This window comes from Panthera uncia (assembly GCF_023721935.1).
Source record: "Panthera uncia isolate 11264 chromosome B3 unlocalized genomic scaffold, Puncia_PCG_1.0 HiC_scaffold_1, whole genome shotgun sequence".
In the NCBI taxonomy this organism is placed as follows: Eukaryota; Metazoa; Chordata; class Mammalia; order Carnivora; family Felidae; genus Panthera; species Panthera uncia.
In genome coordinates, this window is record NW_026057582.1 from 124,787,548 (window position 1) to 124,807,446 (window position 19,899).

Consider the following 19,899-nt stretch of genomic DNA (forward strand, 5'->3'; position numbering starts at 1 on the left):
CTTGGTCTGAAAGATGAAATATGGAATTAGAGAGGAAAAAAGAAAAAAACACCATGTTGTAATGAAATAAAGATCAAAATCCTCCATGCGGATGAAAACAAACAGGGCTGACCAGGTCTTACCCTCCATGGGCAGCCGGTGGCCTCACCTCACTTCAACTGAAGTAAACATACAGGGAAGGAAATGCAAGTCGATTAGAAGTGCCGCCGTGCATCACCAAATACCGGCTAGTTCCTGGAAGGGACGCCAGCATTTCCCAGCCTCTGCTAAGTAGCCACATGTTTTCCTCGTTAAGGCTTTCCTCTGGTAGAAATGATTCTTGTGTGCTTAATGCTCAAGTAGATTAGCAGTCTTTCTGCAAGGCCTGGGAACTGTCTACTTTCAACTGCCTTCGGAGATGAAACTGTTTAAATGTATGCTAGTACACAGCATCGTCTATGCAACACATTTATGGAGAATGCTTACCCTGAATCCAACCTCCCTGCCAGGCTGGCTTTCAGTTTACAGCAAATACCAAAGATAGATGAACAAGCTAAGAGGCACCAGGAATAAACAGTCACGCAAATCCAGATTATGGGACATTCTCCAGGCAGCTCTTCTAGATTCTTAATGTCATGCGATTAAAAATGAATAAATAAATCATAAGGTAGGGGGTATTGTTCTAGACCCAAAGAGACCCCTGGATCAAGACCAAATGTAAACCTAGATTAGATCCGGATTGAAAATAATACCAAAATAGTTATAACAGACATTCTTATGGCAATTGGGGGAAATTTTGAATATGGGCTGGATATTACATTAGATTATGGAATTACCATCATTTTCTTAGGACCAATATTGGCAGTATGTTTCTATTGAAGAGTGTCTTTATTCCTGCATGCAGGGTGAAGCACTTAGGCGTGAAGTGTCATGATGTCCACAACTTACTCTTAAATGGCTTTAAAAAATATGCATGTATATCCACATAGAGAGAAAGCAATAATGTTCAAATCCTCACAGGTGTTGTAGCTACTTGGAGGTATTCATTGTATAATTTCTCAACTTGTTATGTTTGAAAATGTATTTAAAGGCTGGGGAAAGAAAAACACAAGCAAAATAAAAATAAAGAGAAAACTAGAAAATATCAATAAAAGGAGAAATATTTTTTAAATGAAAAACATTTTTAAGTGGGGGGAAAAAGGTCATTGTAACTGGAAGCCATGCATTCCACTCCTCTGTCTTCTGAAAAACAGAGTGGAAAACGTATGTGCGAAAAAAGTCCCACCAACCAAGCAAGGAAATAAGAGCGTTATAAAATCCCAGGGCAGGCTGGTGGCGACTTCGCAGGAGGACGAGGAGTGCAGATGCCAGTGAAAAGTTCAGTATTCCAGTTTTTGTGTTGTATGGAGGCTTGTTGACTGGAACATAGTAGCAAATGAATAAATGAAATGGGAGCACATCATGCACAGACTGATGATGACAGTTCAAATATCAAGTAAAATAAAACACTGCCCAGTGTATGTGAATGCTAAGAAAATGCTCTCATGGTGGAGTCTCTGGTCCTCTGGAAGCAAAATAATTATACTCATTAAGTGATGCTTCCATTTACTCGTTTGTTTATTCATTCCACAAATATTTACTCATTGTCTGCTATATTGCAGGTATACAGTGTGTGTATATAGATAAATAAATATACATAGAAAAATATATACATAGATAAATATATATATGTATATAGATAAATATCTATGTATATATATATATATTTGTGTATATATATGTATGTGTGTATATATATATATATATATATGCACACACACATATACATATACATACAGACACTGAAGGTCTCCTATATTCCAGGTATATGTATGTGTATATATTTAATAAATATATTTGTTAAGTAATAATATTTAAAAATATACAAATACATAAATATATATAAATATGTGTAAATCTATATAAGTGTGTATATATTTATTTTATATACTATATATATAGTATTACATATTATATATTTATAAATAACTTATTGGGGATCTGCTATATTCTAGGTATATAGTATGCACAGATATGATATATGCAAATATATATTTACTGAGGGTCTGCTATGCTGTAGGCATATATACATAGGTCAAATGCTATGAAGAAAAACATAAGACATATAAAAGGGCTTAAGAACAGGAGACTGACCTTTTATACAAAGGGCTGGGGACAGGCTCTCTGAGAAGGTGTCCTTTGAGAAGGCTGGAATGACTGAACAAGCTGTTCTGTGTTCTCGGAGGAGGAATATTCCTGGCAGAGGAACAGTAAGTGCAAGGAAGATTCTAGAGCAGGAGTGTGCTCCATGTGTCAAAGAACACAAGAGGTCAGATCAGCTCCAGTGAGGTGATATGGGTCAGAGAAGGTTTGAAAGCCATGATAAACGCTTCAGAGTTGTTGTGTTGGAAGCAATCAGTGGGTCTTGAGCAGGGAAGTTATCTCTCTGATTTGTGTTTTTAAAGGTTAAAGCTGAATGATTCTCTTGAACAAGTGAACCAGAACAGTGTTATGTCCATGAAGGCAGGGGTGATATTCAAGGCATTGAACAACTTGCAGGACCAATGTCATGACCAATCAGAACTGACGCTGGTCCTGGCACAAGAGCCAGATGCTGGAGAGCCCCTTGAACTGCTAGATCTGCGTGAGGTTTCCAAAGTTGAGGAGGCCTAGACCAGTGGGGTGCTGGGGACATTGGAATTCTCAGACAATGACTATTTGTCCATCTGTATGGAAGTAGTCAACATTTTAACAAAGGAATGGTAAAAACACACTTGCATAAAGATCTAATGAACAGTTAGGATTGAATTGGAAGTTTAAGGAAACCCAGTCAAGGTCATCAATGAGCAGATCTACTTCCTCCCTTTATCCATGGTAGATGTAAGAATCATCTGTCCATCCACCTGTCCATCCAGCTAGGCACAGCATCTGTAGGTTTTGAACTACTGGTATATGTCAAATACTGTTTTAGCGCTGGGATATATTGGCAAACAAGACAGGAAGTGTCATCAATTTCAGTTTAAACTTTAATGTAGACAGACAGTAAACAAATATATGTCAAGCAAATTTCAACCTGAGAAAATAAAACCCTTGATAAGAAAGTAGTTAGGAAGCAGGGTGTATACTTTAGATTCAAGAAAGAATTGAGTAAGAAATGGACACATAAAAGAACTAGTTTCTGCTATCTCCCCAACTCCTAAAGTACCTGATACATGGAAGTTGCTTGATATACATTGGTTGGAAGAAAAAAAATGAATGTGGAATTTATTTAGCCATTAACAAGAATTAGGCATAGTTACACATGGTAACAGGAAAGAGTTTCCATGAATAGAGAGAAGGAATCTGCAGAGAGATTATTTGGTAAAACTAAATGCACAAAGTCTTGGAAGAATCCACACTACATGATTAACGTTGAGAGGGAAAAACAAGGGCTTTCATTTTTTACTTAATATTGGTTTATTGTTTGCATTTTAAGAGTATATACTCATTTTGAAATAACAAAGACTTTTCAAAGTATGCACACAATGATTCTGTGTATCAGAGGGAAGACCTGGAACGAGCCATGAACAATGGTGAACAGTTTGACCCAGTCATGACACCTACATCAGACATAGTCACTTTAGAGGTGATGATCCTTCTTACATGTGGGCAAAGCACGTTTGCTCACACTCAATGCCATCAGCCAGGCTCCCTGATGCTCCCCAGGGCCTCTCTGTGTCCAAGGAAATACATGCATAGAATATGTTACTGCTTCTGATGCACCTATGTGCTACCATAGAAACAAGAGGCAGAATGAGTAAAAACAGAAAATAAGGAAGAAAAAGTATTGCAAGTTTCAAAGTACAGCATCCTGGCTGCATTGTTGAAATGGTGTCGGGAGCTACTGGCATTTAAACAATCCAGATCTTCACCTTGAAGGAAATTGAGCAATGCTGACACAATGATCTCTCAATCCAGGTGAATTCTGTCGCCGGTTTAGAACAAAAAAGAAGAGGAAGCGGTCCTTGTTCCTCACCCTGGAAAGACCTGTTGCATGTTGGGAATATCAAAACCTTGGAAACAAAGGCATCCTGTGCAGAATTTTGTGGAAGGATTAGAGAACAAACAGGCATGCCCTCCCTAAATTCTCCTGGGCAGTGCTAGCCCAAGAGCCCCACCATGGACAGCTGCACACAAAACATGGGTAGGTGGGATGCCGGCGGGAGAGCCTCCAGGGGTGAGGGCTCCCTGACCCTAGAGGCTGAGCCTGCGAATCACGTGGCTTCAACTCCTAAAAGACCCTGTAATTTTCAGTTGACTAATGGGGGGAAAATCAACATGTGAATCACCTTTCAAGTACTTAATTTAATTAGACAAGGAAAATGAGGCTTCTTTAAAATTCTTACTTGGCATTAACTTCTGTCACAAAGCAGCCTAGCGTAATTGGTAAAAGTGAAAAAGTGATTACTGAGGCTTAAGCTTATTTATCACAGCTGCTGCACTTTTACAAAGTGAGTTTTATGGTGCTAAACCCTCCGCCAGAGCAGTGCAGACCCCGGAGCATGGATTCCAGTCTTTTCATAAACCACCTCTAATAAGCTGCGGTAATAGGATGGGTGGGTGGGGAGGGGAGTATATTAAACAAACAACCCGGCTGGGGCTCACAGCTTGGTTTGCTGCTCTAGGTGCCCATTCTTTCCCCTCCTGTCTTCTCTGTAACTTAGAATCATACAGTATGGCAGGTCAGGGAGCCCTTAGCGCATCTCCTCTAATCCTTGGCAAATGACTTGTCCAGAGTCACACTGCCAGTTACCAGCAAAGCCAGATAAGCCCAGGCCATGTGAGTCCCAAGTTATGGATCTTTCTATCTCTAGTAAGCTAATCAGAAAGAATGGGGAGCTGGATCTCGGGAGCTACAATTCAGGGTGTTCTGTGTCAGCCCTTTATCTCTTGTTCTTCAGGGTCCTTCCTGTTTTCCATCACGTTAGTAATTTTCATTCACCATCTCTTCTCTCCAAGGACCTAAACATTCGAAGGTAGGTTCCTGTTCCCATTCCTCTTGGGTTACTGAGGGCTGACTGCAGTGCACTGTATTCAGGAGGCCCTGGATACAAGTGTGTAAAAGAAAGAAACCACGCCACGTTAGTAACTGTGTTAACTGATGAATGCTAAGAGTGTTTCCTCAACTTAATAGGCTAAAACATGAATGGATGCCTGCTATGTGTCAAGCTCTGTGTTGGAATCCAAGAACTGAGGAAAAACCAGGGCCAGCCCACACAGAACATACAATCAAGCTGGCAAGAAGACAATTTTCCTTTGTGTTTTGGGGGAAAATATAACACAATATTTGCAATGTGAAAATACATTTGCACATCCAGGGGCTCCTGGGTGGCTCAGTCAGTTGAGGTCCGACTTCGGCTCAGGTCATGATCTCGTAGTTCGTGGCTTCAGGCCCCGTGTTGGGTTGTATGCTGACAACTCAGAGCCTGGAGCTTGCTTCGGATTCTGTGTCTCCCATTCTCTCTCTGCCTTCCCCTGCTCATGCTCTTTCTCTCTCTTAAAAATAAACACAAAAAATTTAAACTTTGCACATCTAAATTTTGTCATATTCACTTGGTCTCCCAACCAAAACCAGACAAGTAAAACCAATATAATAGCAGGACAGGATTGTCTGTCCTGGACCAGGAGGCCAGGGATTCAGCTGCACTTTCCTTTAGAAAAATACTTAATTAGGCAAACAGGAGATACAGGGTTTGGAGAATAGACCTGCTGAAATCCTTCCAAGGCATCAGAGACCCTGAATATTTTATTAAGCACCTCTGCCTGATGAAGGACTTCCAGCCCCCATTCTATCTCACATTTACACAGGCTGCGGCTACATGGCTGATGGGCAGGACAAGTCACCTGCAGCCACTGTCCCAAGACCCACTGGGGCCAGGCTTTGGGGCAAGGGGTAGGCAAAGCGTCCCTTGGGAAGTTCCCTCAGAACCTTTGGGAACACCACTATTGTCTTTGCCACATGTGTCTCAACCTGCTCTCCTACCGCCCCCCCAGGCCCCCTGCCCCTTGAGACTGGAACCTTGAGAGTGACACTCATTACTTCTCCCAAGTCCCGAGTTGCATGTAGCAGCTTCTTGCACCATGAGGACAAACTCTGAACACTGCCTTTCCTTCAAGTTGTCTGTTTTTCCAACTTTCCAATGGGAACAATCAAACTCATCAGATTGTACACATTAAATACGTAAAGCTTTTTGTATAACAATTACAAATTCAACTAAACTGTTAAAAAAAAAACACGACATGGTAGGGAGGAGGGAACACCATGAATTCTTTGTTTTTAGCAGGTAGATTCTATACAGAGATGAGTCCATTTTGGTGGCTCTCAGAGTGGCTCCTGAACCAGCAGTAGCAGCAGCCCGTGCAAAGCTATACTCATTTCCTGATGATTTTGTGTGTGTGTATATGTCTTAAAATGGGTAATACCAACTTAGTCTCCAAGAAGCCCACGCTGCATCCCGGGGCTAGGAAAGGATTTGTGGGTACAATAGTTTCCTCAGGCTACTGTGGGGAGCTCAGGATGCCCCCAGCCCAACCTGGCTTGGGGCATCCCTGCTGATGCTTCTTTCCATCTTCGGGACACGCCATTGGCAGCTCGCCTCATGGGTAGAGCCAAAGCACATGCTGGCTGAAGCAGCTAGAGTCACGGTCTCCCCCACCCCAGAGCGGGCTACGACTGTCATTACCAATGTTTGGCAGCCATATTATTTACAGGCTGCTTAACTAGGCTGAAGAACAAAAACAGCAGGATAGCAGAACTACAGAGTACTGGTTTTGTCTGTGCCCAACTTAAATTAAGTAGTTGCAAAAGATAATTAGAGACATAAAGGACCAGACGTACAGTCAGCTTGTAAGGGGGGAGATTTTTATTCTTTGTTAACACAATACATATAGAACCATTCAGGCTGGCCCATAAAGGGGACTCATTTTACCTGTGGTTTCTGAGAATCACTAGATCTACTTTATTCACAACTCATGGACAAGTAGGAAGGTGGTTTCTATAACATCTCATACTAACTGTTGGATTGTTATCTTTTCTCCCTTTTGTCATGCAAAAGCCTGAGGTAATACCTGTCTGTGGTGGTTCTAAGTGTTGTCTGCTGACCAGCAGCATCAGCATCACCTGGGCACTCATTGGAAATGCAGATTCTTGAGCTTCCCCCTGCCCCAGACTTGCTGCATCAGAAACTCTGGGAGTGGAGTTCAGTGATATTTTAAAAAGCCCTCTGGGGGATTCTGATTCTCACTCAAGGTATACAGTGGAGTACCATAATTCCACACTCCAGGAATGGTGTACAGTTTGAATTTAAAACATGGAAGTCCTTGGGCAAGCACAGCCCTACCTGATTTCCACACAGCCTGGCCTCCCCACACCAGCCCTGGTTCTTCCTCTCCCACAATCCCCACCCCATTATCTCTTATCTGTCACCTGGGCTCCATCACCAGCTGGCTCCTTGAATGCTGGCACTATGCTGGCCCCTCAGCACAGGTGCTAAAATATATATAAATATGTATGTATTGATTGAATGAACCAGCAGTTCTCAACTGGATTTCTCAACTTTTCCGGGACTTTGTGAACATGCTCAGTAAAGACAACAGTGGTGAGGTCTGTGGATGTTACATAAGGGATCCCCCATCCAGAACTCAACTGGGGTTCCACTGTGTTAGGAAGACCAAGGGACTCTTCTCAGGAAGGAGCTTTCTCATACAGTTTTCCAGGGGCACAGTCCAACTGGAGGAGTATCTCAACTTCTATATCATTGAGATGGTGAGTTAGAAACTACTAAGCAGGCATTTTATTTTTACCCATTAAAACAAAGTGATTAAAGCACTTTTTAATTTTAAAAATTATTATATGGGGAAGGAAGTAATAGTATCAGTTAATCTCAGGTCAGGTTTTTTTTTTTTTTTCTTTTCGTTTTTTGAAACCCTGTAATAAGTTCCTAAACATCAAGCATTTCCATGAAGCTAGCCACTTACTTAATTATAGGCTTGGTGAGTAAGTGCTTCTACAGAATTCTCAAAGGGATTGCCAGGATCCTCATATAATATAGGGTTTAGATGTTCCACACTGGAGCCTATATACTAGCCCTTTTATCTTAACTCACAAAGGTGCCCAGGAGAGGATGTGATGCGGGGGTATACATCGTGGGGAGCCAGCCTAGCTCAAGGATGAGGCAAGCAATTGAAGGCTGTGAACCAAAGTGCCAGCACCCCCACCCATGGGCCACAGTAGAGCCCGTTCTGGCCACAGTAACCCTCTGAGGGCCTCTCAGGACAGTAATGTCATGGCTCATCATCCGGGAGAGTCAGCATTGCTGTTGTTCCCCTCGAAGCTCCGAGCTTTTCTCTGAGGTAACTGGGGAGCCTGCAGATGTTGGGTGGAGGGAAGCACAGTGGACAGCCAGCAAGAAGGGCCCAGCATCTGGCTGGCACCATCATCTGCTGCGAGGCCACGGGCAAGCTCTCCAGGCTCCTCTAGTCAGGGCATCCTCTCCTTTCCCCAAATTACAGCATGGGGTCCCCCAGGTCCCTTCTTGCCCCAAAACTCTCTGCTCCCTAAGACCTTCTCACTGAAGATGGAGGTTTAGGACTCATGTGGAAATAGTTAAGTGAGGAGATGAGAAGAAAGATGGGGGAGGAAGGGAGACCAAGGCAGCCGACTCACACCCCAGCCCAGTCAGGGCCAGGTGGGAACTCTGGGCCCAGGAGGCAGGAGGAGGTGTATGCCATCATCACCTGGCTCAGCGCGGAGTACTCAGGACTTAGGCCAAGTACATGGGCAGGGCCCCAGAGGTGGGTCGAGGAGCTGCCCTTGGTTCTGGGCTGGCAGGGAAACACAGTCGGCAACTACCACAGGGTCAATGTGCCACTTGTTGACACTAGGGGATGACAGGGCCCTTTGACAATTTGACAGTACCCCAGACCCTCTTCCCTAGAAAACTCACATGTGCACCCATACAATATGTCACACACTTAGATTTCATAGGTTCTACATTAAGAACCCTCCGGAACACAAGTGCACACAATGAACAAGACAGTGGGTGGCATCTGTGATAACAGGGGCAATGCAGATGTCTGGAGGAGCCCAGGGAAGGGTGAGTGAGGCCCGTTTGGAGGCTTGGGAAGCATCCCTGGGGAGGAGGCACCCTGGTGAGGTGGGTGGGCCAGGGCCTGGCAGAGCTTGACAGGCAAACTGGAGTGGGGAAGAACCAGCTTCAGCCTCTTCAGCTGTGAAAACGATCAAAGTACCTACCTCACAGGGTGCTGGTGAGAATCGACAAAGAATAAATGGTAGCTTAATGGAATCTATGTGAGCAAATCGAACACTGGTTCTCCTCCAATTTTCTTACCTGATAAAAGAGCTTTCAAGGGGCTGTTATACCCACTCCCTCCCTCCCTCCCTCCCTCCCTCACCATCTACGAGGCCCCATGACTACAGCCAGGCATTGTTCTGTTTGTTGGGCCACAAAGCCCAATGTGAGATCCCTGCCTTCCAGGGGCTTCCAACATGGCAGGTGGAGACAAACCTACAAACCGGTTTCCCCCTTGGAAAGAGGAACTGCAGGACAATCTCTCCAATCATGACTTCCCAAGGGAAGGAAGCAGAGGGGAAGGGCATTCTCACCACTGGAACAGGAATGCCTTGGAGAAGCCGTCCCAAGAGGCAATCCCAACTACTGTCCTGGGTTCGGGCTGGGTGTCCAATAGGACGGGACACCCCTGCCCTGCTCCCCCGACCACAGATCTCCCAGCTAACACTCATTCCTGAGCACCAGCTCCTCCACTGCCTCCTTGCCTTAGTTTCCCATCCCCTTCTAGACCTGACTAACCGGTTACTATAAATACTCAGGCCCCTAACATGGAAGTCCTGCTCACGTCATGACACACAATCAGAGTTGACCTCTGCAGAGGCACGCAGGCCTGCCCTACTTCCATGAGAGCCAGTTTTCTGTCCAACACTGTTCTTTGATCAAAATCTCATCTCTGTTCATCTAAGGCTTTATTTTAGGAATAACACACACACACACACACACACACACACACACACACACGCTTTTGTGGGGGTGTGTTAACACATTCATCACTTATGTATTATGGGACAGATACACCGGAGGACAGATTGAACAGGAATGAGGAGTCAAGGCAAGTGTGCTCAACAGGCTGTAGCAAGTTGCTGCATCCCAGGCCCACAGCTTCTGTGACTCAGGTGAGGCCATCCCTTATTCTTTAAGGGGCTCCAAGGTAAGGAAGAGACTGCTACCAGCTCTGGCTGTCTCAATTCTAGGCTCCTGGTGGTGTATCTTGGATTTTGTTATGGAACTGTGGCCATGTGTTGAACCCATTCCTCCCCGGACGAGCTCTTCCCAGGAGGAGGTGTGAGGCGAGGGATTTCATCTCTCCACTACTGGTATTACCCCGGCAGGTAGAGACCCTAATGGCCCTACAACTCATGCCTTAGAAACACCTGCCAGGGGTGGGGAGGTGGTGGTGTTAACTTTCAAATCTACCCTGAATTGGGATTGACAGGAAGTTGGAAGTGAAATGACCACCTTATTGACATGTGTGCTGTGATTTTAACCATGGGACCTCCAAATGTTCCATGGATACTTTCTGGAATAAAGCATCATACTTCTAAAGGCTGATGAATTAGGGTAAAATAATTGGACACCCTTCCTTTAAAAAAATTATTTGGTTCTAGTTAGTTAACATACAGTGCAATATTGGTTTCAGAATTCTGGGATTCATCACTTCCATACAACACCCACTGCTCATCACAAGTGCCCTTAATACTCATCACCCATCTAGCCCATTCCTCACCAATTTCCCTCCATTAACCCTGTTTGTTCTCTATTATTAAGAGTCTCTTACAGTTTGTTTCCCTCTTTCCCCCCTTCCCATACGTTCATCTGTTTTGTTTCTTAAATTCCACATATGAGTGAAATCATATGGTATCTTTCTCTGACTTATTTCCCTTAGCATTAATACACTCTAGCTCCATCCATGTTGTTGAAAATTTCATTTTTTTAATGTCTATTTATTTATTTTGAGAGAGTCGGGGGGGGGAACAGAGAAAGGGAGAGAGAGAATAGGGGGAAGAAGAGGGAGAGAGATAGAGAGGGGGGTGGAGAGAGAGAGAGAGAGAGAGAGAGAGAGAGAGAGAATATCCTAAGCAGGCTCCAGGCTGCCAGCACAGAGCCTGACTTGGGGCTTGATCCCATGACCACCAGATCATGACCTGAGCCCAAATGAAAAGTTGGATGCTCAACTGACTGAGCTACCCAGATGCCCCAAGATTTCATTCTTTTTGATGGCTGAGTTATATATATATATATATATATATATATATATATATATATATATATATACAGACACACACACACACACACACACACACACACACCCCACATTATCTTTATCCATCCATCAGTTGAGGGACACTTGGGCTCTTTCCATAGTCTGCCTATTGTTGGGAATACTGCTATAAACATCAGAGTGCACGTACCCTCTCAAATGTTTTAGTATTCTTTGGGTAAATACCTAGTATTGTAATTGCTGGATTGTAGGGAAGTTCTATTTTTAACTTGCTGAGGAAACTCCATACTGTTTTTCAGAGTACTGGCTGCACCACTTTGCAACAGTGCCAAGAGGGCTCTCCTTTCTCCGCATCCTCACCAACACCTGTTTCTTGTTTTAGCCATTCTGACAGGTGTGCCATGGTATCTCACCGTGGTTTTGATTTGTATTTCCCTGATGATGAGTGATGTTAGCACCTTTTCATGTGCCTGTTAGCTATCTGGATGACTTCTTTGGAAAAATGTCTATTCATGTCTTCCGCCCATTTCTTAACTGGGTCATTTGTTTTTTGGGTGTTAAGTTTGATAAGTTCTTTATAAATTTTTGATACTAACCCTTTATCAGATATGTCATTTGCAATTATCTTTTCCCATTACATCAGCTGGCTTTTAGTTGTTTCCTTTGCTGTGCAGAAGCTTTTTATCTTGATGAAGTCCCAATAGTTCATTTTTGCTTTTGTTTCCCTTGCCTCTGGCAACATGTCTAGTAAGATGTTGCTATAGCCTAGGTCAAACAGGTTGCTGCCTGTGTTCTCCTCTTGGATTTTGATGGTTTCCTGTCTCACACTTAGGTCTTTCATTGATTTTGGATTTATTTTTGTGTATGGTCAAAGAAAGTGGTCCAGTTTCATTCTTCTGCATGTTGCTGTCCAGTTTTCCCAACTCCATTTGTTGAAGAGACTTTTTCCCCATTGGATATTTTTTTTCTACTTTGTTAAAGATTACTTGGCCATATAGTTGTGGGTTAAACTAACATGACACCTTCCATGTCAGTAGTGACTGACACTTGGTCCCCCCCCCACCTCTAAATCTGCAAGTTTTACTTTTTAATTGCTGAAGGTAACGATTTAATCCCTAAGAAAACTTATCAGCACCCTACATACAAACTTCAGAAGCCTCCAGATAAAAAACTATTTCTTATTTTGCTTTTTAAAGAAGCATCTATTTTAAAGTGTACACAACAATTAGCTGCTATCTGATACAAGGATATTTATTTCAACTCAACCTTATTGCTAAGATGAAATATCCAAGTTTCTCCCTCTACTCCTTGGCAGGTCTCCTTAACTCCCAATGGGAATGTATATCATGAATGTAAGAGATCATAAAATGTGATGGAAGGATGGGAACATCTATCAATCTTAGTTGCCTGCATGAAAGATGAAAGGGGTAAAAAAAAAAAAAGCTTGAGTTTGAATGCCACAGGGGTCTCAGTACAGGCTCATGTATCCAGTTATGGGACATCTTGTAAACATGCAGTGCAAAACAGAAACACAGCATGCCGAGAATTTCTGTTGCCACCCTCACAAGGATGGCAGTGTACTTCCTAAGGGCGTCTCCAGAATCGTAGTTGTTTCTCTTCAGTTCAAAAAGTTGTGGCAGAGGCTAAAATGGAATTTTCAGAAAACATTCTGTAGGAAATTACAGGCAGTGTATGGATGTGTGGGCTTTAAATCTAGGAAGTAGGTATAGAAAATCCCGAGCCCTGCCAACTCTTGCCAAAGTGTGTCTCATCCCATCATTGCTGTGTGAACAATGGGTCAATTGCTATTCATGGGAAGCAACTGGTGCCAGTGAGAGGAGAGCCAGCTAGTCCCGGGAGGGCCGGAGAACGCAGGGGTTGAGGAAGCCTGGCTTCTATGCCCTACCGCCAGTCACTACGTGCGTGGCCACAGCTACCAAATCACTTCCATTCTCAACTGCCCAGCTTTCCCACCTGTAAAAGGAAGGGTTTGGACGAGATTCAGTCATTTGAAAAATATTGATTGTGTAATACTTTGTGAGGCACCATGCCAAGGAGGCACTCAGGAGAAGGTTAAAGAACATAAAGAGCCACCTATGCTGGTGCTTTCCTACTACATAGAAAATGATACGATTTGTGCTCTACAGGCTGAGCATGGAGGGTAGTGATGGGCCAGGGGTTCTGCCTCGGTCCCCATCTAGCTGCCCTGAGAACTGAGGAGAGCTCTAAGCATGGCTGTAGCCCATGGAGATACACAGTGAGTCGGGGATCCCTGTCTAGACATGCTGAATTGGACATACATGGAGTGTCCACTGCCCCAACGGGAACAGGAATCCTTCAAGAAGCTTGATGTGCTGTGCCAGCTCAGGATGCAGTCTCCTGGTGGACAGAATTCCCTGCAGCCAGAGTCCAGCAGTCTCTCTTTGGAAGCTTGCCATCACAGTGTCACGCATGGTCGATCATGTGAGTCCGCTGCCCAGTGACTATGGTGGAGGGGAGGCCAGAAGGATGTGGACAGAGGGGAGGAGGAAGGAACAGCAAAAGGCAATACTGGCAGGAATGAGGACTCCACTTACCTGAGATTTGGAACTGAGAAAAGCTGATGCTGTCATCCACTTGTTCCTGGTTTCCTTGGAGGCTTTAAGGGAACTGTTTGAGATTTAGGCAAATAAGACCAAGGATCTGTCCCCCAGGAGCTCACTGTGCAAAGATCTCACAGCAAATGGTTTCTTAAGAGCACTGGTAATAAACCAAGAAGAAATGCAATCTGTTCCTCTGTGGCGCTACCCAAGATGATAGATGGATGTAGCCCTGACTAGTTTGCTAGGCATTCTTCCTAAATGGTAGTAAGCTAGAATTCTACCCAGGTAAGGCAGGAAAAACAAACAATCTGGGAACTCTCCAATCAGCACACAAAAGCAACCTGGTGTGGCCAAGGCCATACCTTGTGCACGTGTATGTACTTCGCTAAAGGGTTAAGTGGCCAGAACTAAGAGAGGGAAAACCTAGAAAGCCCCTAGAGAAATACAAAATGGTCATGTACTGTAAACCCATGCCCTACCCCTACAAATGGTCTTTTTTTTTTTTTTTTCAGTAAAGAAAAAGAAAACTGAGCAGTGACCTGACCCAACACTATCAGAGGAAGAAAAGCAACATTAGCTTCAAGCCTGAGCAGCAAGAAAAATAGGACTCCGTTTGCCAGATAAAATAGGAACTCCCTGCAGCTGGATTACCTCTGTGTCAGTCACAATGGCACAGCCTACTCATCATGTGACCGAGTCTCTCAACTTCAACTAAGTCCTGTTGTCCAAATTAAGCCACTTCTTTTCTGATTCATAAAATACTATTTCAGAGAAAAGTGAATCACTTCATTACTACTTAGTGTAATGTAAAAGAAGTCACACTTAACTAATGTGAAACAATTTCCTAATTAAAAGGAAACATAAAAAATGTGCTAAGCATGATTTTTAAGATGCCGGAATAAACCAAGACTCAGAACATATTTATAGTAACCACAAACAATTATATGAATTTTTTTTAAGGTCCTATCTGCAACAGAAGAGAGTAATTCCCTGGAATCTGATCCTTTACCCGTAATGGATCTTCAGAATTGATAAATTGCATGGTTTGTGGATGCGCAATGGAAAACGCAGCACAAGGCACTCTGGGCGTCAGCGAATGAAGGAAACATAAGAGCACATTTCAATACTGAGTGTGACACTCCTTCAGGACAAGAGACTGAGCGCTGGAGCAGCAGCACTAGCTCAGGGTTTCATTCCCACACCGACCATCTCTTACAGGACCTCCCCGCAGATCACCTCAGTCTTTCCAAATGGGATTCAGAATGTTAACTGTCGCTCAGGAATCACAGAGTTCTTCTGGAAGATAAAGAAATACCTATAAAAGGCATCATGATCCCTTAGTAAAGAAATATATTTACAAAAGTTTAAATACTATTTACCAGCAGCGTAAAGAAAAGTCATGAGATCCAGCAGCGCCATATGCCGACTTGACACCTCAGTTATCTAACACTTAAGACATCTCAATGGTAATGACCGAATAACTAATGACCGAATAAAGACCAATTACCTTTGTATCTTAGGAGTCTAGAGCAACTCGGGCCTAAATATCTGGCAGTGGATATTTAAAATCTTTATTGGTATTTAAGCTCATATAAGTTCTAACACGTAAGACGTGTTAAGAGAACACAGTTACATTATGTTACATAAATACAGGCAGCAGATACAAATCCATTTTCTCTCTTCTCTGAAACGCTGCTACATGGGATGTGGAAATATTTTTTTATCAAGTAGATAATCTGTTTTATCAATAGCTAGTAAGCCATTTTTGTAAATTGTCAGCTGAAAAAACAAAACACTACTTACATCATATTGGAAAAGGAATGACCTCAAGATTTCCAAGCAACACAGCTATTTTTCACATCTGAACTCCCCTGCTGATCATTAGGAACGGTTTCAAATGTCCCATTCTTGGCCTTTGGTTGTGCCAAACCCTGGACAAGTCCTCAACAAAGTTAGTTGCAAAATATCGGTTATTTCTGCATCGGGGTGCTCCGTCTCAACTGTCTGCCCTCCCTTTTCCTCAGCACACCGTCACTCACAGTAGTGTGAAGTCTCTCCTGAATCAAACTGTGTTTATATTACATAAAGGAAGTGTGAAATCAGAGTTGTCTTGCTTCTATCTCCTGCAGACTAATCAACTACCTCCAATTAATCATTCTGTTCTGTGCTTAGAAACAATGTGGTCCGAACTCTGTGCTCAGTCAAGGTGTGGCAGGCATGAGGCAGAGGTGAATTGGGCCCAAAAGGGCTTGGTGCTCAATCAACACTCTTTTGTGGTGGTACATGCAGAACACGGCGAAATAAGTGATTGGGGGAGGGGGCAAGAACTGCCTTCTCTGATCTAAACTGATGCTGTTTTCTGGATCACGCTCTCCATGCAGTTCCCAATGATCTAAAATGCCGACGAATGAAAGACAGATCTTCGTTTCTTTTCACCGAACAGCCTAGAATATGAAAAAGCTAAGGTAGACTAGAAATAAAACACAATTCCGAAAGGGTTTTAAACCAGATTTAAGTTTTTTTTTTTTTAATTCAAATTGACCCAAAGCAAAACTTACATTACAAAGGAAGAACAAAATACATTATGATATAACACTAGGAGTTACATGAAAGCTAAATTTGTGGGCAAAGGGCCTCATCCCAATCACATTCTGGGCTACTGAGCAAACCTGCAGGGAAGTTAGAATCTGTTTGCATATGGTCCACTCTGGTAATGAAACTATACATTCTTGTCTCTTAGGGTGTGCGTCTGACAAATCACTCTAGACTCCTCAGGCTCCAGATGTGGACTCTTTCTCTTGCCAGAACACTGAATTCTCTAGCGGAAATGCTGTTCCAAGAATGACTGATAATGAATTAAAAAAAACAAAACAGTCAAGTCCTCCAAACTAACAAGCGTGGATTATTCTGTAGTAAATAGTTTAGAAATATGGGAATTAAATAACCTAAAAAACACTCTTAACTCTGCTGTACATTTATAAACACAAATATTTACACACAAAAAAAATCTGTTTTCAAAAGATGAGGTTGGCAGTTCATTAATGATCATAATCTTTTATGAGTTGGTTTCTTTGGTGTACTTGCCAAATATATTTTTATAAAGGTTTAAGAATAGGTTTAAACAATAAATTCCAAAAGGAACATAGAAGGCTCAGTGACAAATTTGATAATGTTTGGAACACTGTGGTGAAGATTCAGGAAAAACCAATCAGTTGATCTTCTGAAAATACTTGTTCTCTCTACTCATGACGTGACCACAGAATGCATCCCTGCCAATTAAATTCAAATGCGGACCTGCACGATCGTCCCTGTATTCTACTGGTTACCACCTTTGAGACTGAAGTTTTAGTTGTAGTTGAATAGGGTATGTGATTGGGATTTCACTAACAAAACCAAAACATTCTCTTTAAGCTTCCAGGTAAATCAAACTTCAAACAATAAACAATGGAATTATCCACTTCTTCGTTAAATAGAAATTTCAATTCCAGGAAGAGCTCTCATAATTTTTTTCCGAAGTTGCAGCAGCAATACAGAACAAAGAATTTACCTTAATCTGATCTTCTTACTTGGAATTCCCTGACTCAAACTCAGTGGCTAACTTAGTTTGGAAACCTCCAAATGGCTGGGGAAAGAAATCATTTTAATCTACCTGAATAAATGAATACACACGTTTGAGGAAAGAAGCCCTGTGTGACGGTAATGTTAATATTCCTGCTCAGAGTGCAGGGTCCCAGGCGCCCTCCCAGCTCCTCGCCTCCCTAAAGGCCTGGGCTTTGAGGGGGAAGTAACACTCAATTCATTTCTGGCCATGCCATGCCCCTGATGCTGCAAGTATGTCTCAGTTCTGACTTGGGCACTGGTTAAAAGAATGAGAACACAGTTCACTTCCAAAAGGGACTTTCTCTCTTGGAAGATGGAGATGACCCATTTCTATCCATCAAGTTCCAGTTAGTTTTGGAATGGTTATAAAACTGGCCACGTTCTCACTGGCTCCCCGCAAAAGAGTCCATGTACCCCATCAGCAATCCCCAAATCATTGTTTCCAAAGCTGCCCGTTCTTGTTCTTCATAAACCTATGCAATGCCTACAGCAGATCAGATACTCCAACACCAAAGCTACTCCGCATCCAAGAGAACAGACTTTGTGCTTGAGAAAATGGCGCTGCTGGCTCTCTAAAAAATGTAAAGCCAGAGTAGATTCTTAATTCTGCTTGCACTTTCCAGATGAAAACGTTTTATACTGAATGACTTAAAACTAGAAATTCAGACGAGAGAAGCCCTTCATCTTGTAAACTTCTGATAACAAATTTATTACTAGTGTGTAAATATTTTGAAATTTCCCAAAGCACTAAGAACAATACTGGGATATTTGAAAAGGTTCTTCTGAAACCAATACGATGACAAATCAAGCACAGAACACATTTCTAAGGGCATCATCATAGATCCCTAATGCTTCTGGAACCTTTCCCGTTGGTACACATTATCATAACCATGTTTACACTGCAAACGTATGCCCAATCAACCCAGAAAATAAAACGACCGTCCAGAAGAGTTTCACTGTGCATAACCTTAAAATGAATAGGAAATGTTTAATTAGCATAACAGGAATTAACCAGACTTACAACTGCGCACCCATTCGAAACTGTACCCTTTAGAAATCGTTTTTTAAACTGGGAAGAGGAAAAAAAAGAACAGAAAAAAAGAAAACACCATGAAACCACCCTGAATTATTGAACCGTTAAAGCCAAATGGTTTGACAATATTTTGGGCTATTTTTAGGGAAGACTCTACCACCAGGATATGAAATTTTCTGCTTAAAGTGAACGACAAAGCTTACAATGGAAATTGCAACTGACACACTATGGTTCTGCAATTAAAATTAAAAGTAGCGGTTCCTGTCCTTGTGGGCATGTTGGAGCCGGTTGTGGAATGAGAAACATCAAGTGAAATAATGGATAAAATACACCAGAAAGAGTATTGCACGGAGGCACTGTTTTAAAAACAGAACACACTGGCTTTATAAAGTTATCTTCTTTTTCCATTAATTTTTTTTTTTTAAAAGCACGATTCAACTAGAGACAGAAGTTGAGTTCCAATGTCTCCGGGTAGTGTACTACAGTTGTTAAAAAAATAAGTTAAAAAATAAGAGCACACCAACAGGAAAGCAGAGGTACTGGATTTATGTCATCCGAAAGCTACATTAATTAGGAAAGGAACAGTTTGAAACCGCCAATTTGTACTCATTAAAAATGAATGAGGTGACAGCATTACTTTAAAAATTTCTTCGGGGATTTTCCAGTAGAACCCAGGATCCCCCCCACCCCCCCACCCCGGGTGGAGCTGTGCCTCCAAACCTTAACAAGTGCTCTGCCGGTTCATACCATCGTGCGCGCCCACGAAACCATAAATTTGGAAAGGGTAAATTCTCCACTTCAGCCCTGCTTGTGTCATTTTGGAAAAACAAGTTTTGTAAATGCAATATTGTATAGAAAGCTTGGACCTCTTAAACTTGGACCAAGAAACCAAATTAAGACCTTCAAGCATGTGGGATGTGTGTGTGTGTGTGGGGATGTGTGTGTGTTTGTGTGTGTGTGTGTTTATATATATATATATATATATATATAAAAAATCCCTCCCCTACCATGAAAACCAACCAAACAAACAAACAAAAAACCTAAAGGTGTATACCTGCTTTCTGACTTCACAGCAAATCAGAAATTGCATAGGATATACTTTGTGCAAGGCAAAAAGCCTTTTAAGTATCTGGAATATAACTCCTAATCTTGCTCACAGTTCTGTGTACATCAGATATCGTCAAATTTGTGTTTTAAGTAGTCTTTCATGACCTTGGCAATTGGTAGTTCGTCAAGTAGCTTTAGGTTTTGAAGGCCTATACATTGTCGAATTTTAATTCGGCACAGGTCCTGTAAGTTTCTGGGCTGTCCTAA

The 19,899-nt window shown here is 42.5% G+C and overlaps 1 protein-coding gene across 1 annotated transcript in view; it reads right to left on the minus strand.

Moving 5' to 3' along the window:
* Positions 1-11,784: 11,784 nt before the first annotated feature.
* ASB7 (ankyrin repeat and SOCS box containing 7) overlaps positions 11,785-19,899 on the minus strand; it is a 56,638-nt gene continuing 48,523 nt past the window's right edge. Inside the window, exon 6 of the mRNA XM_049614009.1 lies at positions 11,785-19,895. Coding sequence (XP_049469966.1) covers positions 19,756-19,895 — 140 coding nt within the window. The 3' untranslated portion in view covers positions 11,785-19,755. The remainder of the gene's footprint in view (positions 19,896-19,899) is intronic.